The 23,073-nt window shown below is 42.8% G+C and overlaps 1 protein-coding gene across 1 annotated transcript in view; it reads right to left on the bottom strand.

Moving 5' to 3' along the window:
* The window catches only part of LOC126095360 (1-phosphatidylinositol 4,5-bisphosphate phosphodiesterase-like), a 419,315-nt gene that overhangs the window by 7,536 nt on the left and 388,706 nt on the right, over positions 1–23,073 (bottom strand). The window contains exon 21 of the mRNA XM_049910167.1: positions 6,767–7,010. Within this exon, the coding sequence (XP_049766124.1) occupies positions 6,767–7,010 (244 nt within the window). The remainder of the gene's footprint in view (positions 1–6,766; positions 7,011–23,073) is intronic.

Below are 23,073 nucleotides of genomic sequence, written 5' to 3'. Positions count from 1 at the left end.
ACCCCACTTTCACCACTCAGATGCTAAACTGCACAGCAGACAGTATGACAACATGGGCAATTTTGGTACTGGCATGTAAATGAAAATATCCACTCAAAACAGAAAAGAATCGGTATGGGAATAAAACAACAAGGGCACTGCAATAGATGTGCTTGTCTTGAGTAGCCAATTGAAACAAGAAAGTTGATTGTGTAAAAGGGACTTAATACATGTAAATTGAGCTCACCTACTGTATGTGTGGAGAGAGGAAGTGCAGGTAGGGCGGAAAGCATTTTGTGACATGCTGAAAATATACTTTTTGTGCAGATAATGTGCTATGGCAGAGATATAACATGGAAATAGAACAAGGTTTTTGAGATTGCACATTTTAAAGGCTTCCATGTTCAATTTGACACGATAAAGTTGCAACAACTATATACACTACTCACGTATATACTTTGCACCACACTGTAGATCATGAACATTGGCAGCACTAGTGGAAGGCATGAAGCGAAACTGTAGCACCTATGTTTTCTGTTTTTTACATTTTGCACAGTGTACAGAAATTCACACCCTCGCATCAGATTCCCATGCCTTTCAACATACTTCACAATTTTCAGTTTAATTTACCATCTTTGCCAATTTTTTATTTTTTTCTGAGTGAGCACAAAGGAAGGATCACTCATAATGTGTCTCTTGACGTATAATTGTTGCCATAGCATGTCAGAATATATCTCGATTACCTTGTATCCAATACCAATTTCAATTTTTTGACCAATTCTGCATTTTCCTCAATTTTGTGTTTTGTAAGTCTGGACTGCATGAAACTGTTAATTAGTGGTTTCACTGTGATTGCTTCTTCTCAAACTGCACCCTTCTGCCCTTATGTTCTATTGCTGTCCACCTTCATCGCATCCATACTTGTAGTATCATCCATCCACTCATACACTGTGTTACATGGATCCTTTTCTATCCTTTATTCCATAGGCAGAAACTGATTATCATCATTTGCTCCAGTGGATACACCAAACCACAAGGAAACACAGACACATTCCTGTTAGTGCAGAATAGACTTGAGTTTACAGAGTGAATGAAGCACTGACAAGTCTGGAGCATAGCAAAGTCAGTGCAGCAACACAACAGCTCTAAATGAGTAACCACTCAAGATCCGAAACAAACTAAGTTAACTTGACCATGCACTGTCACGATATAAACAGCTACAAAGTATGGCAAGCAATGAACCGAGTGACAAGCCTGGGCCAAAGGCTCAGCCGCAAACAGTCGCCACAGGGATGCACCACATAACATGCATATCTGGGTGGCAGCTTCGCTTATGACAGCGGCCCACAGCCACTGCTTGCAGCATTAGTTCCTCTGACATGTCCACATCCGTGCTAGGTGGGGAATCTGAATCACGGTCAGAGACAAAAGATCTCACCACAAATAACCTTTCGAGATGCAGAACAAGCTAAGGTACAGCAGCTGTTTGCAGTTTCATTAAAAACTAACTCTACCCAAAGTGCAACAAACTATTTTGGCTTATTCAAGCAAAAACATGTAACAAAGTAAAAGAAACACATAATGAGTACTTTAAGAAAAGCCACTGCTTCCTCAGTTATATAGAAATACCAAAGGAATATAAACCTGTTTACTACAATCTGTGTTGCTGTTTCGTTCTACAGTTAACAGAAATCTTCTATGTCGAAATCTAGATACATAATTCGTAGGGGTGGCTAGTAATGTATGATTTAATTTACATTTGCATTTACTGGGATTGTCAATGTCTTGTTCTAGGTCAGATAGGAGCTTTTTGAAGGCTTTTGCACCAGAGTGAAGGAGGACAACAAAGAGTGAAAGTGAGCTACAACCCATATTTTCAAGTCAACACAATGCACGACACTCCTCAGTGCCAAACACGGTGATTAGTTTTTTTCTTTTTTTTCTTATGTCTTGTCTCCCTTTTAGCAAAATTTTCCACTCTTTTATTTGTTGCCTGCCACCTTTCCTTCTTATAACCTCTCATGTTTACAGACCTCAATCTTTAAATATTCACTCTCTTGTGGGAGATGGTGCACTCAGCCTCGTGATGCCAACTGTCGAGCTACTTGACCAAATAGTAGTGGCTTCAGTCAAGAAAACCATCATAACGGCCGGGAGAGCGGTGTGCTGACCCCACGCGCCCCCTTCTATCCGCATCCTTCACTGAGGATGACACGGCGGCCTGAAGACGCAGTGCTTGTGGGAGATGAAGTAAGACATACTTTATAAAGCTATAATCTCTGTTATCTTCTACTTATAATTCTGTCTGCACCATTGTGGTAAACTGACTAAAAATCATGTATTTGACTTTGAAACTGTCTCCCTCAAAAGACTGTAAATCTAGTAATGGGACTCCAGGCAGAATTGTGTGAATCTGTAGTATAAGGGAAGCATCAGAAAATTGTGGTCATTATCAGATTTTTCCTTAGCACCTTGGAAGAATAATAGAATGATGACGCACTGGATGGTGAATTTGCATATGACTGCTGAATGTTCAGAAACACCTATTATTCTCTTGATGGATCCCTAAAGACAGACATGATTTTCGACAACTGCAATGCGATGCATAAAATCGTGTTTCACAAGCATCACACAGGAATTGAATAGACTATTACAGTTACTGTAATGTATAATAAGTTTTCTAGAAGTGTAATATTTACAATATTTCAAAACTCTAGCTGATTTTTATGTTTATAAAATAAATGTGTCTCTTGCCATAAGCTTTGCTGTAGTTTCACAAAACTGAATCTAGAGATATTCCTCAACTCCCCCCCCCCCCCCCCCCCCCCTTACATAGTGATACCATAGGGATTATGGAGACAAGATTAGACTGATTACACAGCACACATAGAGGCAGTGGACCAATCAACCTTCCTGTACTCCATATGTGGATGGAACGAGAAGAAGCCCTAATAAGTGGTACAGTACAAAGTACTCTCTGCCATGCACATCAGAGTGGTTTGCATAGTATACATGTAGATGTAGAATCAACACAACAAGTAGTTAGCCACCTACATGAAGTCTTTTACTATAGTCAATTAGTACTACTTCTGCAAGGGATGGCAAGAAGAAAATAGAGTGGTATGTATGTCTGCAATGACCATACCAACATTAGGTCAGGAGTGAGGAGTAAGCACTTTATCCACACAGTTGCTCCTTCTGTGATGTATCCATGAGATTAGGACTATGGTGATGTCAGTGACATGTGTCCGTGAGATTAAGACTATAGTGGTGTCAGGTCTGCCTACAGGGGGGCAGATTTATTGCACGATACAGAGGTAGCTTGCAAGGACTGTGGAGCAAATCGTCAAATGCACCCTAATGACTCTCAATGAATTTTTTAATCATGGACCTCTCTACACCATAAATGAAGACCTTAGCAGAAACTGACAAGGGTGTCTGGCATTCAGATAATGCAGTACACATCAGAGTTCAATTATCTGTTTAGGGTGCTTTCTCAGGGTTCCCAGAGTAACCCCCAAGAAAGTACCCAAGACAGATCACTGAAATCTCAAATGTACTGCACAGTCCAACCACCCATGAACCATGGATCTCACCAAGGTGTGGTGGGTTGTGCACCTCAGCGATACAGAGAGCAGTATCACAGATGTAATTACAATCGGGGGATGGTTCCTGAAGAGGGGCAGCAGCCTTTTCAGTAGTGGCAGAGGCAACAGTCGAGGTGATTTGACCGATCTTCCCTTGCAATCCATCCTGGCCTTGCTGTGCTGGTACTGCAAGTGAACGAGTAAGGGAAAACTGAAGCCATTATTTTCCCCTCAAGTGTATGTAGCTCTACTGTATGGTTATAATGATAGCATGCTCTTGGGTGAGGTATTCCAGCAGTAAAATAGCCTCCCATTTGGATCTCTGGACATGGACTATTAAGGAAGATGGTGTCATCATGAAAAATAAAAATGAATCTATGAATCAGAGCATTGAATCTAGAACCCTTGATTGGATAGGTAGGTAAGAGAATTTCATAAGGAAAGTGGATTAGATGAAGTTCAATATAAGTGGAATAAACAAAGTGTGGTGGCAGGAGGAATAGGACATCTAGTCAAGTGAGTACGAGGTTATAAATTCAGAATCCATTATGGATAATGCAGAATAAGAAAATAGGAATGTGGGTAAGCTACTATCAACAGCAGAGTGAATGCATTTTGCAGCCAAACAGACATGAGTTCAGTGCCCACAATAGTAGCGTAAGTTTACGTACCAACTGCAGAGGATGAAGAGAATGAAACAATGAGTGATGAGATAAAAAAAAAGTTTTTCAGATAGTTAAGGAAGAGAAAGAAAAGCAGTACAAGAAAAGCACTGGAGGGGGAAAGGAATGAAAGAGCAAGCTAAGTGCTAGAAATTTGCATGCAGCATAATTTAATCATTGCTGACACATGGTTGAAGAATCATGTAAAAAGGTTGTATACATGGAAGAGAGCTGCTTGTATAATAGCTGTTTCTATAATAGTAAGGCAGAGATTTTGTAACTAGATACTACACTGTATGACATTTCCAGGGGCAGATGTGGACTCTCCCCATAATACACTGCAGATTAAAACTGTAGAAACTGAAATAAGGTAGGAAATTAAGGGGATGAGACCTGGATCAAGTGTAACAATGAGAGGTTGCTCAGAGTTTTGTTGCTTTGAACAATAAAACAGTAAAGGCTGGAGAGGATCATACAGGTTTTTTTTTAAAAGAAAAAAGGTTTAATAGAAATCCTTGAACATCACAGGAGATATTGAATTAACCTGCAAAAAATGAAAACAAAAATGCAGCAAATGGAGCAGGTGAAAGGGAATAGAGACATCTGAAAAGTGACATTGACAGAAAGTGCAGAATGACTAAGCATGAATGGTTAAGAGGACTAATGCAAGACTGTAAAAGAATGCATGAAGTGGAAAGATAAAATATGCGTATACAAAAGTGAAGGAGACCTTTGCAGAAAAGAGAAGTACATTTATGAATCTCAAGAACTCAGATGACAAGTCAGTACGTATCTAAAAAGAAAAGCCTGAAGGGAAAAATGAATGTACAGAACCAATCTTATAGGAATAAAAGAGAAAGTAAATGAAAATGAGATGGAAGATACACTATTGCAACAAGAATTCGACAGACCTACTTAGACTGTAAGAGGTAAGTCAAAACAAGACTCCTGGAAGTAGTCGATATTCCCTCAGAATTACTGATATACTTGGGAGTGTTAGTAATGACAAAACTATTCCACCAGCTGTGCAAGATGTATGAGACAGATGAAATAACTTCAGACTTTAACAAGAATGTAATAATTCTAATTCCAAGGAAGACAGGTACTAACAGGTATGAATATAACGAAATATCACTTTAGTTAGTCACACTTGCAAAACATTCGTACAAATTTTTTTACAGAAAAACTAGTAGAAGCCAATTTTGGGGGAGACTGCTTTTGGAGACAAAGATGTAGGAATACATGAGGCAATGATGACCCAATGACTTATCCTAGAAGATTGGTTGAAGAAAGGTGAACCAACATTGAAAGATCTTGTACAAAAAACTGACAGTAGCTGTAAGTGTGGAATGATATGAAAGGGAAGCTGTATGATAAGAGGGTGAGCCAGGACTGTAGCCTGTCCCACGTGTTATGTACTCTGTACATTGAGCAAGCAGTAAAGGAAACCAGAGGTAAATTTGGAAAGAAAATAAAAACTTGTGGAGAAGAAATAAAATCTTTGAGGTTTGCTATCACTTCATAACTATGCAAGAGGCCATAAAGTAAAATCAAAAAAAGTAAAACAGAGGTAATGGAATGTAGTCACAGTAAACCAGGTGATGCTGAGGGAACTAGGTTAGGAAATAAGACACTGAAATTAGTAGAGGAGCTTTGCTATTCAGGCAGCAAAATAACTGATGATGGCATAAGTAGATATGATACAAAATACTGATTGGCTACAGCAAGAAAAGCATTTCAGAAGAGGAGGAATCTGTATACATATAAAATTAATTTAGTATTAAGAAGCCTTTTCTGAAGATATTTGTCTGGAGTGTAGCCTTATATGGAAGTGAAACATGGACAATAAGCAGTTCAGGCAAGAATAGAACAACAGTTTTTGAAATGTGATGATAATAAGTATGCTGAAGACTGAATGGGTAAATCGAATAAATAATGAGAAAACTACACTTCTAATGCATCACACAATAATTAATTTCATAATAGACAGAAGCGGTGGTAAAAATTGCAGAAAGAGACCACGGGATGAATACAGTAAGCAGGTTCAAATCGATACAGGTGGCAGTAGTTATTCAGAGACAAAGAGGCTTGCACAGGATAGAACTAGAGTGCAGAGCTACATCAGACTGAAGGCCACAACAGCAACCAGAGTAATAAGTGGATTTACGGCTTGCCAGATGTTTGGAATGGCGGGGAAGGGCATTTAATTTGATTTTTTGTTGTGAGGTACAGTATTCTAATGGAAAACACATCTGTGATGTGGGTATATTTCAGCTTCTCTTACATACCATTACATTCATAAAGCAAGTTAGGATACCCACAATATTTTAAGGTTTCTGGCTGCACAATACATCAAAAATGAATTGGGCTAATAGTTATAAAGCACTGGCATACTGAAGCTCAAGAGGCATGTCGAGGTGGCTCAGTGGAAGCTGAGTCATTTGGCAAGGACAGCCTACCACACCTCAGTAATTGCAACACAAGGAATTTTGTCAGTTGACATGAGGTGTTGCTGCCAAACATGGCAGTGCTACTCACATTCTGCAGTTCAGCATTGACGTTAGCAGCCTGCTGCTGGTGCTGAAGGGTCAGCTTCTCCCTCTCCCTGTCCTGCCTCATGTCAGCCACATTCCTCTCTTCCACAAACTTCCTTATATTGTTCTGCTGCTTCTCACGTAGTATGCGCTCTCTCTCTCCTTTCTTTAATGACTTGTCCTTGCTGACTGTCCTCATTGTTTCGATGGAGATTTTTGCTTGCTGAGTGTACATCTTCTTCAGTTCCCTGAGAATTATATTCAAATGACAACAAACTGCTGCTGAATGAAATGACTGTGAATATCTGTAAGATGCCGTGTTCAGTTTTGTGAGATGTATTGAAAAAAATAAATAAACAAACAAATAAAAAGATCTAATTGTGCCAGTGTTATCACTAAGATGCAAAGATGGTTTGAATCAATCCCATAAGTACATAAATCTGTAGTTGTTAATGTGGATATTACTGGCTTAAAACTGAATATTTCAAAACATTTTTGAATTGATATGTGTTTGTTACAGATATGTCTGTAGGTGGCATCATCTATCCCCCATTTAGTCCACATTTAACTAGTATTCTCCAACAGATAAGTATTTTTCCTACCTTTTATTCTGAGAAAGCTCCCTCTCATAGTCAATAGTGCACTGAGAATATTCTTAATCATGTATTGGCAATATAATACTATGAAAAGAGTAGTTGCTACTCACTATATAGCAGAGATGCTGAGTTGCAGATAGATACAGCAAAATACCTGTCAGCAAGTAATTTTTTGGCCAAAAGTCTTCACCAGAAATAGACAACACACTGACAGACTCACACACACACACACACACACACACACACACACACACACACACACACACAACCACTGTCTCTAGCTGCTGAGGCCAGACTGTGAGTAGCAGCGCATGATGGGAGAAGTAAATTGAGTGGTGGGGTTAAGGAGAAGGCAGGGGTGAGGAGGAGGAGGGATAGCAGGGTAGGGGTGGGGGACGGTAAAGTGAAAGTGCTGATTGTGGGAGCATATAGGGATGAGGTGGGAAGAGGGAAGTGAAGCTAGGTGCAATCAAGAGGTTAGACAGAGAGCAGGGGGCAGGAGCAGTGGGAAAGGGGAGGGAAAAATAAGACGACTGGGTGCATTGGTTGGTAAAGAGGGCTGTGTAATGTTGGAATATAAACAAGGAATGGGATAGGTGAGTAAAAAACAATGACTAACAAAGGTAGAGGGCAGGAGGGTTACGGGAATGTAGGATACATTGCAGGGGAAGTTCCCACCTGTGCAGTTCAGAAAGGCTGGTGTTGGTAGGAAGGACCCAGATGGCAAAGGCTCTGAAGCAGTCATTGATATGAAGAAAATCGTTCTGGGCGGTGTTCTCAGCAATAGGGTGCTCAGCACAGTCACGAACCTTTCCTCCAATAGCCTTAGCCCCACAGAAATATCAGTCCCTTCCAAGTCCTCACCTTTTGCCGCACTGCCAAATTATAGTCATGCAGGACTTGTTAAAGACCCTCTCTCCTTCCCCAGGTCTCTACAGTGGAAACAGTTTTCCTCCACCAACCCTACCAGTCAGAGTCAACCAAAGACCAATGTTGAATCATGCCTGACTCAGTTCACTCCTCCATCCAAACATCATGCAACCCCACTGCTCCAAAATCATCTCCTGTAACTTTTCAGAATTTCTTAACCTTGAACCTTGTCTCACCATCATTCCCTGACTCCCTCAATATGCAAGCAAACCTTACTTCCGCAGAAAGAACTGCAATCCACCACCTAAAATCTGGTCCTGCCAACTGTCAGACTCATGCCTGGTCGTCATTATTACAGAGGTCATAGGGTGGGTCTCCTGTTTATAAAGCTACAGATAATGTGTTAGTCACTACATCATCTAAAGTTGGTACCCAAGTTATTTTACAAGGGCCATCGTTGTTTGTCGGTTGTGTCTTCAACTTTACTGAGATTAAAATTGATGACGAGCAACATGGTAATGGTTGGGTAACTGCTGCTGAAGTACATTGTTCTGATGCTCAAAAAGTTGCTAGTCTTGATGATTTCAGGAGTCATGATGTCATTGCTTATTGGACATTTCAGATTGGAGAGGCATATAACAAAGATATGGGCCGTTCGTATCTCGTTTCTAGTATGCATTTGATTTTGAGGACTAGGAATCATTATAAGACAAGTGAGATGGAGGGAGTTTTCATTTGGTTTACAGGTGATTTAAATTGTAAAACTATTAAGATTACTGGTGATGTAACATTTTATTACTGAAATTGAAAAATAAAGGTTAATAAAACTACACACTGATCTTTCCAAAAGCCAAGAAATAAATTGTTTTCCTTTTTTCTAGGCCCATAGGTTCTTTGGGTCCCATGGTTCTCAACACAGTACACTGATAACATAGTGTACCTGCTGACAAATGTACTAAGGTGGTTTGGTTAGAGGGTGGTGTGGGTGGCAAATTCGTGTCATAAATTCTGCGAGCATTGGCCTCCGAGATGTTACAGCATGTTATGTAATCTAGTGTAAATAGCACGTGACCTTGAGTGCTCTCCAGTCTCTCCTCATATCCTTACGCCCGTCCCAGTAGCGCTCCCTATTGTCCATCACTCTCCTCACCCTCCCCAGAGTCCACAACTCTCCTCACTCCTGCCACCCCCCACACTCCTACCTTCTACATCCATAAACCCAACCACCCAAGACACCTCACTGTGACCAGTTACTGTGTCATAATGAGAGAATCTGCTCTCATAGACCGACACCTCCATCCTATTACCCGCCCAACTCTCCACAGTTTCTGTTCCTTTACCACATGGTGCCATACTTGTCACTGTTGATGCCATATCACTAACACCACCAACGCCCATGGCTTTACCGCTATTAAACACTACCTTTCACAATGCCTGATGGATTCCAAATCTATAACCCCCTTCCTAGTCACCATGACCAACTATATCCTCATCCACGATTACTTCTCCTTTAAAGGCATCACCTACAATCAAATCCAGCATATGGCTATGGGTACAAGCATGGCACCATCCTATGCCACATATTCATGGGCCATCTAGAGGAATTCTTTCTAATCACCCAGAATCCCAATCCCAAACCCCTCACCTGGTTCAGATTCACTGATGGCATCTTCATGATCTGACGGGGAGGACATGCTATCCACATTCCGCCATAACCTTAACATCTTCTCCCCCATTCACTTCACTTTGTCCTCCTCAGCCCAACAAGCCACCTTCTTCGATGTTGACCCCCACCTCAGAGATGGCTACAACAGTATCTCCATCCATAGCAAACCTACAAACCACCAGCAATACCTCCACTTTGACAGCTGCCACCCATTCCATACCAAGAAGTCCCTATCATACAGCCTAGTATCTGTGTCTGTCGCATCTATAGTGATGAGCAGTCCCTCTCGAAATATGACAAGTGTCTCACTGAGGCCTTCACAAGCTGTAATTGCCTCATCTCTCCAGTCACCCACCACTCCCACTGTCTGGCCACAAAGGAGCATTCCCATCGTGACTCAGTACCACCCACGACTGGAACAGCTGATTCGCATTCTCCAACAGGGTTTCGAATACCTCTCGTCATGCCCTGAAACAGGGAATGCCCTATCTACTATCCTTCCCATCCCTCCCACAGTGGTATTCTGCCACCCACAAAACCCACACAATATCCTTGCCCATTCCTACACAACCCCTGCTCTTAACCCCTTGCCTCATGGTTCATATCCCTGTAATAGACCTAGATGCAAGATCTGCCCCATACATCCTCCCACCACCACCTACTCTAGTCCAGTCACAAACATCACCTTTCCTATCAAACGTGTGGCTACCTGAGAAATCAGTCATATGTTCTATCACTGTGCTGCATTCTACATTGGTGTGAAGTGCAGTGTTACATGCAGTGTAATGCTGTGTGCAAGTGATTGTCATTTGTAATTATTATCTCTGGCACAGTCTCTGATTTGTGTTTCCTCATTTGCTTTTATGCTGTTCTGTTGCTTAATTTTCTAATAAAGGAGTCGTATGAGTTACAGTGTGTTTTTATGTTGCAAATAAGTAAATACAACTTGTCCCACAACATTGGTGACCCCGACATGATGTCCGATGGTAACTAACGTGAAATTCAATGACCACTAACGGTCCGTATGATGCATGTCGTGTTAAATACGAACATCCGTGTCAGCCGCGTCACGCATCTTCTGTGTTCCATTTCGCTGTATCTCACAATGGCAGACCCACCACCAACTACAGATGTGTCTACTGGCGCAGTAATTAATCGTGTGACGGTAAAACCACCACCGTTTTGGCAACAGAATCCCATGCTGTGGTTTGCTCAAGTAGAAAGTCAATTTGTGCTAGTGCAGATGAAACAAAGTACAGTTATGTAGTTGCTGCACTCAATGAAGATATGGCCACAGAAGTACAAGATATCCTGGAGTCACCACTGAGTACTGATTGTTACACAACCATCAAGAACGCTCTGATACCTGGCTCTCACAGTCCAAGGCGAAGAGATTGGAGAAGCTACTCCGCACAGAGGAACTAGGCGATCGCACGCCATCGCAGCTACTACGCTGACTGCGTACATTAACGAGCAACACTGTCAGTTACGACATTTTGCGGAATATTTGGCTATCGCGCCTGCCCCCGACTCGCAGAAAATATTGACAGTGTGTGCTGGCGATCTGGATGCACTCGCGCAAACCGCGGATCGCATAGCGGAAATGTATCCATCCTCATGCGTCGCAACAGTTTGCTCACAACCTCGGGCAGACAACACACTTGCCGCGCTACAAGCACAGGTTGCCGAGATCACCACACAAGTAGCTGCATTACGGACCCAGACTACCAGCTGCCGATCTCGCCGCCACGGCTCACCAGGTAAGTGCAGCTGCTCACCTTCATCAACAAGAGTCTGTTGGTATCACCGACGGTATGGTTCCGAGGCGTGCAAGTGTAAACTGCCACGTGAACAGGGAAACTCAGCATGAAGTCAGTGATGATGGCCATTGGCTCTCCAAGTGGCAGCCGTTGACTGTTTGTAACGGAACATAGCACAAAGTTACAGTATTTGGTAGACACGGGTGCTGATGTGTCAGTCTACCCATCTGCTTGTCTGCCACATCGCAAATGTGATGACTGCCACCTTTTTGCAGCCAATGGTTCCACAATAACAAGATATGGTCATGTCACATTAGTTTTGGACTTGGGCCTGTGGCGCAGATTTGAATGGCAATTTGTTGTAGCAGATGTGATGCACCTCATACTTGGAGCAGATTTTTTATAATTTTATGGACTCCTGCCTGACCTCTGTCACCAATGCCTTCTTGACACAACTACCAACCTAGCAAGCCAAGGTCGAGTGCATTGCGTGGAAGACACAGCAGTACGAGTGGTTACTGGCGATTCTCCATTTATAGAACTCCTCAGGCAGTTCCCAGAGATAACATGCCAGACTCCCACGCTAGCACCTGTGCAGCCCTTGACAGTGCACTATATTTTGACTACACCTGGGCCACCACTACACGCTTGACTGCACTGCTTGTCACCTCAGACACTGAAGATAGTTAAGCAGGAATTCTCGTACATGTTAGCACAAGGAATCTGCCGCCCATCGAGCAGTAGTTGGTCATCTCTACACGTGGTACCAAAGAAGAATAACAGATGGTGTCCATGCGGCGACTATGGACAGCTCAATGCCAGAACCATTCCAGATTGTTACCCAGTCCTGCATATCGAAGATTTTACTTTCAATGTTTACGGTAAGTCAATCTTTTCTACATTGTACTTATTTTGTGCATTTCACCAGGTACCTGTGGCACTGACGACACGTCTAAGACTGCCATCTGCACGCTGTTTGGACTCTTTGAATTTACCTGAATGCCTTTTGGACTTTGTAATGCTGCCCAAACGTTTCAACAGTTCATGGACGTAGAGACACGTGACTTAGACTTCTGTTATGTGTATATTTACGACGTTTTGGTCATATCAAATTCAGAGGCAGAACACCATCAACGTACGACAGATCTTCACTCATTTATGTGCACATAGCCTGCTCATCAACCCGTCAAAGTGCATTTTTGCTCAAGGCATATGGCCACCACAGGAGAAAGTAGATGCTATACTGAATATTCCCCAGCCTATGACGGTTAAAGAATTACGTAGATTTCTTGGCATAACCAATTTTTAATGTTGATTCATTCGCAATCATGTCTTCCTAGCTGCACCACTGGATAAGTTCTTGCAAGGTTCACCGAAGCCGAAGCACAAACTCCAGGGGCACAGTGAGGCCGAGTTGGCATTTAAAAAGCTGAAGACTGCCATCGCAACAGATACATTGTTATGCACCCAATTCCGCAGGCACCTCTCGCCCTGATGGTCGACGTTTCTCCAACTGCAATTGGTGCTGCACTGCAACGGCAAATAGACGGGCACTGGCAGCCCTTAGCCTTTTTGAGTAAAAAGCTATCGCCATCCCAACAGAATTGGTCCACATATGATCATGAACTGTATGCTGCATATGCTACTATTAAGAAATTTTGTCACATGTTGGAAGGACAGAAGTTCACTCTCATCACAGATCATAAGCCACTAACATATGCTTTCTGCCAGCGTCCTGAGAAGGCATCGCCACGTCAGCTGCGACACCTTGATTATATCAGACAGAAGGAGAACTAAATGTGCCAGCTGATGCACTCTCCAGGATTGAAGCAATCACTGAAGCAGTTGATTTTGAAGCTCTCACCGTAGCGCAACAATCTGATAGTGAGCTTCAAGATTTGTTGGCGCAACCATTGGGCCTACAACTCTGCCGTATTACACTGCCACTGTCAACTGTGCTGCTGTATTGTGATGTCGCCACCAACAAACTGAGACCTTTTGTGACTACTGACTTTCGCCAACAGACAATCACCTCTTTACATAACTTGTCACACCCTGGAATATGAGACACTACCAACATGGAGAAGCGAGCTTTTGTCTGACCACACATGGACAATGATTTCAAGCAATATGTACGACAATGTGTGGCCTGTCAATGGAATAAAGTTAGCTGGCACATTAGGTCACCTCTTGGCACATTTCTTCCTCCAAATCAGAGATTTGATCATGTCCACCTAGACCTAGTAGGACCTCTCCCACCATCGAAAGGATACACCTCCTGCCTTACAGCCATCAATCATTTTACATGCTGGCCCGAGGTGTTCCCGATCGCCAACATCACAGCCAAAACTGTCACTTCTGCATTCTTCACAAAACGGATTGCCCATTTTGGAGTGCCATTACAAATCACAACAGACCAAGGAAGACAGTTAGAGTCGTATTTGTTCAAAGCACTCTCTATCCTACTGGGTACAAGGTGCATTAGAACTACAGCTTACCACCCATCAGCAAACGGTTTAATTGAATGCATGCACCGCCAACTGAAAGTGTTGCTTCATTGTCACGCCTCACAGCGGTGGACAGAGTCGTTGCCCATTGTCCTCCTGGGTCTCCGTGCACTGCTGAAAGAAGACCTGAACGCCATGACTGCAGAACTTGTTTATGGCCAACCGATATGGCTTCCCGGCGAGTTCTTTGCTAATGTGCCAGACAACAACACTGACACTTCAGATTTTGTACAAAAGCTGCGCACGCAAATCCAGCAACTATGCCATGTTGTTCCAAGGGATCAGCAGACCCATCGTCCATTTGTGTTTGACGAGCTACAGGAATGCCAATATGTCTTCTTACAGCATGACGCAGTACGCAAGCCGCTGCAGCCACCCTACAACAGACCTTATCGTGCCATCAGTAGGGAGGACAAGACAGTAAATGTCGATGTGATGGGTACACCAACCACCGTCTCCGTCGACAGGCTCAAACCAGCTTTCTGCGCTCGCTACTCTGGTACGGATGCATCTACATACACTGAGGATATGACCGAAGCTCCAGACACTCCGCTGCGCATCACAGGTCAGTCTCAACAGACGTCTGAGGCTGCCTCTAATGCACCATCAGCAGCCTGCACACGACCTGTTGTAACCCGGTCCGGATGACATGTCCGTTTCAACAGAAAGTACCGTTGACACTAAGGGGGGAGTGGTGAAGTGCAGTGTTATGTGCAGTGTAATACTGTGTGTGAGTGATTGCCATTTGTAATTATTATCTCTGGCACATTCTCTGACTTATGTTTCCTCATTTGTTTTTATGCTGTTCTGTTGTTTAATTTTCTAGTAAAAGAGTTGTATGAGTTACGGTGTGTTTTTATGTTGCAATTAAGTAAATAGAACTAGTCTGGCATCAGGTACAACAACCAACAAACTGTCTGTCTGCATGAATGACCATTGACAAACTGTGAACAAGAAACAGTACCACCAAGTTGCTCAGTATGCTGCCCAACATGACGTTCTTCATTTCAATGACTGCTTCACAGCCTGTGCCATCTGGAACCTTCTCACCAACACCAGCTTTTCTGAATATCGCAGGTGGAAACTCTTCCTTTTTTTAGTCATTGTCCTGTTTCCATTCCAGTTCTACACAGCCCTCTATTCTACCAATGCACCCACAGTCTTTTTACTTTTCTCCTTTTCTGCTTCTTTCCTCCCAAACCCCCCCCCCCCCCAACCCCGCTGCCAACTGTATAACATCCTGACTGCACCTAGCTGCCCTACCTTCTTCCCAACTCATCCCAATATGGCCCCACAACCAGCAATTTACTGTCCCCCACCCCTACCCTGCTATCCCTGCCCCTCCCCTGCCACAGCCTCCTCCTTATTGCTCCCCATCACCACCCAGTTTGCTTCTTCCATCATGCACTGCTGCTCGCAGTCTGGCCATGCCAGCCAGAGGCTGTGGTCCTGTGTGTGAGAGAGTTCTGTTTGTGTGAGTGTATATTTGTATGTTGTCTAATTCTGATGAAGGCCTTTCTGGTGAAAAGATTAACTGCTGACAGTCTCTTTGCTGTGCCTATCTGCGACTCAGAATCTCCACTATATGGTGAGTAGCAACTATCCTTTTCATAATATGTCATTATTCCATTAAGGATTTTCCATTGTTTGATTGGGTATTTGCAATTTTAAAGTTACCAACTTTACATTATAATTTAGTTAACTGTAGCCTTCAGTTCTAACAATCAGAACACAGATATGTTTACAGTGTGAGTGGTTCTCTGGGCCTGTTCAGTTGAAGGGACACTATATAATGTATTCAAATACATTTTGTGATGTATAGAAGTTAATTTGATTTGTAATTAAGTTTTGTAGTACTGGTATCCCCCTCTTTTCTTATTTTTAAATAGAACCTCTAATGATGATGTGGTAATATGTTGAAAACAATAATGATATTACTTGTGTGACCTGCTGCACAAATATATTATACAAAGTTTTTGCAAGATAATCACTGAGTTTACCTAAGGCAGTATGTCTAGTCTCAGCATTTTTGTATTGCTGCTGGTTACTGTTGATTTCACAGTGCACTATATCAACTGGAAATCAGTCACTTGCTTTCATATCAGCCTTTGAAGAATCACATTGGCTTCCTGTGTCATTTATCCATGTGCTGTGCACATTTTGCACTGTCAAAACACAATAACATTTCTTTTTAGCATTTTTACCACTGATGGTGCTGCTCATCATAATGGATGGCGCTGAACATTTTCTTGCTAGGATCTGGATGTGTATGTGAAATGCATTCTGCACATTAACAAATCGTACAACATTTGTTAAGTAAACTCATCACTCTATTCAAAGAAGAAATTTAGATGCAATGATAATCGCAAGCTGGTCTTTTATCATTACTTAAGACAGGCATTACGTTCTTCTGCTCCAGATATCAATTTTTCCAAATAATGTGTTAGAGAGATCACAGAATTATCAGGTCACTGAAAAGCAGTACATCTTCTGGTTATGATGGTATTTCAGTCATAGTACTAAAATCTTTCGTTGATTTGGTAATGCCCCTCTTGAGCTACCTTTGTAACCAGTTAAGGAGTGAAGGTGTATTTCCTGAAAGGCTGAAATTTGCATTAGCAACGCCCATTTATAAAAGTGGATATAAGTAACTGATCTTCCTCCCAACTGAAGGTTTTTTTAGTATAGCTTACAACAGAATATTAAACCATTTTTCTGAGAATAGTATTTTAGCAACAGGTCAGCTTGGCTTCAGTAAAGGCTTCAGCTGATTTCATGAACTCAGTTTTGATAGAACTAAGGAATAACTATAGGCAACAAATTAAACCCACTTATGGCTTTGCACAAAATACTTAATACTTTATTTTTCCAACTTGGAAAAGAAAACTAACAGAACTAACAGTCAAGAGTAAAAACTTGTATCCAGCATCCACTGCACTTGCATAGAATAAATGAAGCACACATCACTGGCTACTCACACGTTCCCACACAGCCCCCCCCCCCCCCCCCCCCCCCAAGTTCTCATTTATCCCAGGTGCTCTGCACTTCAACTTGACTTGTCTCCTTGCTCTCGTACGGAGGCCTTTTTGCTGCGAGGATGAGGGAGCCAGTGTGGGCTGTTGCATTGTATTTCCATGTCCTCTTGTCATGGGTTCTTCTGCCATATCATGCATAGTGAGTTCCAAACTTTGGTCCCTCCCCATCTTCTTGAGTCTCGTCATACTCCAGTTCTGGTAAGACCCATACTGGTTTTACTCTCTCTATGGACACTCTAATAGTTTTGTCATTCTGTGAGATGTCCATGGTATGGGTGCTGTGTCCTACTATTCGATAAGGTCCAGTATTTGGAAGGTGAAGTGGCGCTGTGGCTGAATCTGTGTGGAGCATAACATGTGTAAATCTGCCAACACCTTATGCATGAAAACTGGTCACTCACCATGTCTAGATACCGTAGGCCTTCTCATTGTTTCCACACACTCACAGATTTCATGTATTAGTGATGAGAGGTTTCTTAGCATTGGTGATGCGGCAGTGGTTAGGTAATCAGCCGGGATTCTCAGTGGTTCCCCATACACCAATTCTGCCACTGAGGCACTGCTGTCCATCTTGTATGTGGTCCATAGTCCAAGGAGAACCAATGGTAATGCTTCTGTCCAGCTTCTCTGATGACACGTGAGAGGTGGCTTCAATGTCCTGTGCCACCTCTCCACCATACTATTGCTCGCTGGATGGTATCTCGTTGTATGGTGGTGCTGGAACCTACATAAATAATCTAGCTTGTTGAACAGACTAGACTCAAACTCGCAGACGTGACCTGTCATGATATGAAGGGGGCACCCAAAGCAAGCTAGCCACTGAGAGACAAACACCTTTGCAACGTTTCTGCCGCTATGCCAGTGATCAGAATGGTCTCTGCCCATCTCGTGCATCCGTCTACCACTGTTAACATGTATTTATAGCCATCCGAAACGAAGTGGACCCACTAAGTCCAGATTGACATGGAAAATCTTGCTGGTGATCCTGTGAAATTCCCAATTTTTGTATGAACGTGTTGTCCTACTTTGCAGCACTGACACTGTAGGCATGAGTGAGTCCATTCCCTGGCGTCCTTTTTAATTGATAGCCAGATGAAACATACTGTTCAGTGACTTGATTGTGGAATTTGCCCTGGGTGTGCCAGGTCATGAACACTGCCAAATGATGCCTTACAAAATTGTGGCTTCTGCCGTGATATATCGCACCTTAACTTAAGCCATCTTCCTGGCATGAGTACCAGCTGTAAGTGTAACCCTGTTGTGTGGTCCGCCAATAACTTTTGTAGATCCAGATCCGCTTCCTGTGATGTAGTGAGTTCTTCATAGTTTATTGTGGTGGTCACACTGCAAACACAAGAAAAGTAATTTGCAACCAGATTCTCTGCACCTCTGATGCGTCTTATATCTGTAATTAATTGATTGACAAACTCTGTGCCGGAACTGCCTCTGTGAGCACTTATCGCTGATGTTGCTGAAAGGTTTATGATCAGTGAAAATTGTTACTGGCCTGGCTTCAATATTCGGGCGGACATGTTTGACGCTTTCATATATTTCCAACAACTCTCTGTCATATGCACTCCAATCTGTCTGTCGGAGTTGGAGCTTCTTTGAGAAGCAACTAAGAGGTTGCTAATGTCCATCAACCTGCTGTTGCAAGGCTGCACCAATTGCGACCTGGCTCACATCTACTACAATACTCAATGGTGCATGAGTAACATTGCCTCCTCTAAGCTTCTTTGCAAGTTGCCAAAAGCTTTGGTTATTTCTGATTTCTGGTGTCCATTGCAGCTTTCACTTTCCTGTGGTATTCTTGCCAGCAGTGTGTTCATAAGTGGTACCTGTGTTTCGGCAGGAACTGGTAAATGACACTGGTAAAAATTTACCATACCGAGATAATGCCCAAGTTGTTTGTAGTCTGTAGGTTTGGGTAGGTTGCACAATATGAAGATCTTCTCCGGTAATGGCTGTATACTGTCAGCTGAGACTACATAGCCGAGGCAAGTTACTTGACTCTTGGCCACGATGCATTTGTGTTCATTTAGCATTACTCCATTCGTATCAAGCCTTTGTCGTACTTCCTGAATAGGTCTATATGTGATTGCATATCCTCTGAGAATACCAAAATATCATCCAGATATGCATAACAGAAAGGCAATCCCTGGAGCACTTCATCAATGAATCTTTACCAGGATTGGGCTGCATTTTTGAGTCCGAATGGCATAAAAGGAAATTCGAATAGCCCAAAGGGTGTGATCATCGCCGTCTTTGCCATGTCAGGTGGAGCCACAGGAATCTGACTGTATGCCTTACAACAATCCCGTACTGAGAATACTTTTGCACCCGCTAGAGCATAGGTAAACTCTCCAATATTTAGTATGGGGTACTTGTTCAGGATTGTTCTTGTGATCACTCGGTGGTAGTCGCTACAGGGACACCATGTGCCATCTTCCTTACATATTAGGTGGAGAGGGGACGCACAAGAACTGTCAGACCTTCTTATTACCCCAGCTTGGAGCATCTCCTCAAATACCGCTTTTGTCTCCGCTAATCGCTCTGGGGCTAATCTGCGGACGCGTCTTGTTACTGGTGGTCATGGTGTGGTGTGTGTATATAAAGCACTGTACTATGTTTAACAACTGGAGTCTTTATGGCTTCTTGTTGGGGAGACTGTATAGCTGAGTTACTGACTTCTCCTAAAACAGCCTCTGCCGTACTGCACTGAAAGCCTTGTATCATGCCGCTATTTGATCCAGTAGTATGAGAGTTATTTGCCAAGTCCATGGTGAGAGCAAAATGAGACAAGAAATCTGCGCCTAAGATTGGCTGTAAAATATCTGCCACTAGAAAATTCTACTTATAACAGGTAGATAAACCAATATCTATAGCAAAATCTTTATAGCTGTTCGTGTTTATACTTGAATTGTTAACTGCTATCAATTTCAAAGGCTCCCATGTGTCCTCCTTAACAAAGCTTGGAGCCAGCAAGGTAATCACTTCCAAGACAGTGTCGATCCGGAAGTTGAGGCCTGTGAGTCTATCAAACCCTTGTAATCTGTACAATGTTAGCTTATACTCCCAGGGTGATGCTGAGTGCCATAAAGGTATATTATATCAGAAGCCTTCAAGTGCCTTATCTTGACTGTGGGTGTTGGTGCCTGCAACTGTCACCTGGTTCCGCGTTCATATATGGCGCTGTTCATGAGTGCCGCAGCCCATGGCGCCTAGAGTGGGCTGCCCTCGCCATTTGGGTGTCCACAAGGTTTTGTTCATCTTGTAGCTTGTGCCCTTAATCATCTGTGATACCAGCAAAAATTGTCAGTGTAAGCTTGATCCTGTTTGGAGTGTGACCTCTTCTTGTTACTGGTGGACCTGATGGACGTCTGCAGCTCCAAATCATGTAGGCAAGTAGCCATACTTTCCATCACGTCTTGCAGTTTCCTGATCCCCTCATCAATGCCTGGTTTTTGTCTGTAACCTGTGGCTGCACAGCTTAACTTCGATTCTTCTAACCATTCTGATTAGTCATCACTGGCTTCCATTGCAGAAGTGGCAGATGACATTGCTACAGATGCTACGAGTGTCAACTGTAGAGTAGCGAAAGCTCTGTCAGCTATTTGCAGTTGTTTGTCAAGAGACTGTCATTTTTACGCAATCAACGTCAGTTGAACTTGATGAGGAAGCTGCCACTGCCAGACGTGCAGTAACAGTTCATTGGACATCATGCTTGCATCGACTATAATGAGTAAATGTCTCCAAAATTCAGATGGACTTCTGTTCCGCATTTCTCCTGATATGTCACCTGGGAAAGTCGCTGTTCAAGTAATTTCATGCAGCGAGCGACCAACGCCATTTTAAGTATGCTGTATGGGCTGCTTAGGTGAGAATGGAGTCGCTCTTAACTGCAACCATGGCACAGTTGATAACGGTGCGTTCGTGCGTGAAAAATCATCAATGTGTGACTATCTAGTGTGGCTGCTACTACTGGCATTTGCAAATTCATGGATTCTGCTTTGCTATCATTCTTCAGCGCTGCAAGCTCTAAAAGCCCAATCTGTTGCTTTAGCTGTCGCATCTCATTGTTTTTTGCTTGCAGAATTTTGTTAGTTTCTCCATATTTGGCGGAACTGTCACACAATATTAAGTTGTGAGAGTTTTTCTTGTTTTTCCTGGGGTCACCAAATATTTTGGCAACAAATTAAACCCACATACAGCTTTGCACAAAATACTTCATTTTTCCAACTCAGAAACGAAAATTCACCGAACTAACAGTCAAAAAGTAAAAACTTATATCTAACATCTGCTGCATTTGCATGGAGTAAACGAAGCACGAGTCACTGGTTACTCCCGTATTCCCACATAAAAAAAACTCTGTTAGCATTTTCTGTAATCTTGTCAAGCACTTCACTTGTGTAGCTTGTAAGATTCTACTGATGAGACTAAAATGGTATTCCACTCACATGAAAGGAACCTTATCCTAACAATAGAAAACAGAGGGCCACATTAAGAAATGGTACGACACAAATAAGAGTAAATTCTCAGTGAAGCAACATTAAATACGGTCCCACTCCTGTTTCTGGCCTACGTAAATGATGTACCTGGTGCTCTTCAATAACTATAAGATTTGCTGATGACACAAGAATATTAATAAAGGGCCCTGACACATTCATACTACAAACAGCCAAAAGAATAACGGAGCAGGTTTACAACTGGTTCACAGCAAACAATTTAAACTTCAAAACTTCCTGGCAGATTAAATCTGTGTGCCGGATCGAGACTCAAACTAGGGATCTTTGCCTTTCGCGGGCAAGTGCTCTACCAACTGAGCTACCCAAGCACAACTCACGCCCCGTCCTCACAGCTTCACTTCTGTCAGTACCTCGTCTCCTACCTTCCAAACTTTACAGAAGCTCTCCTGCGAACCTTTCACAGCTAGCACTCCGGAAAGAAAGGATATTGTGGAGACTTTGCTTAGCCACTGCCTGGGGGATGTTTCAAGAATGAGAATTTCACTCTGCAGCGGAGTGTGCACTGATATTAAACTTCCTGGCAGATTAAAACTGTGTGCCGGAACGAGACTTGAAGTCAGGACCTTTGCCTTTCACAGGCTAGTTCTGCAAGGCTCACAGGAGAACTTCTGTAACGTTTGGAAGGTAGGAGGTGAGGTACTGGCAGAAGTGAAGCTGTGAGGACAGGGCATGAGTCGTGCTTTGGTAGCTCAGTTGGTAGAGCACTTGCCCGCAAAAGGCAAACGTCCCGAGTTCGAGTCTCGGCCCGGCACACAGTTTTAATCTGCCAGGAAGTTTCATATCAGAGCACACTCCGCTGCAGAGTGAAATTCTCATTCTGGAAACATCCCCCAGGCTGTGGCTAAGCCATGTCTCCACAATATCCTTTCTTTCAAAAGTGCTAGTTCGGCAAGGTTCACAGGAGAGCTTCTGCAATGTTTGTAAGGTAGGAGATGAGGTACCGGCAGAAGTGAAACTGTGAGGATGGGGCGTGAGTCGTGCTTTGGTAGCTCGGTTGGTAGAGCACTTGCCTGCATAAGGCAAAGGTTTCAAGTTTGAGTCTCAATCCGGCAAACAGTTTTAATCTGCCAGGAAGTTTCACATCAGCACGCACTCCGCTGCAGAGTGAAAATCTCATTCCAGTTTAAACTTCAATCATATAAAGAGTCATCTTCTATACTACCATATAGAGACAAATTGGTGTTTAACATTGTTACCAAAAATATCAAAAAGTTCTAGACCAATTTACTTCAAATATTTACCCAAAACTCTAATATAGATTCCAACAAGCATAAACTGTATACATTTTAATACATATGGTATATAACTGTGTATGTAATATATAAAAGGGAACAGTTGTCACCAAACTTCT

The sequence above is a fragment of the Schistocerca cancellata genome, chromosome 8, assembly GCF_023864275.1.
Source record: "Schistocerca cancellata isolate TAMUIC-IGC-003103 chromosome 8, iqSchCanc2.1, whole genome shotgun sequence".
In the NCBI taxonomy this organism is placed as follows: Eukaryota; Metazoa; Arthropoda; class Insecta; order Orthoptera; family Acrididae; genus Schistocerca; species Schistocerca cancellata.
The sequence above is the reverse complement of the archived record's forward strand: the minus strand, read 5'-3'. Positions and strand labels throughout refer to the sequence as shown.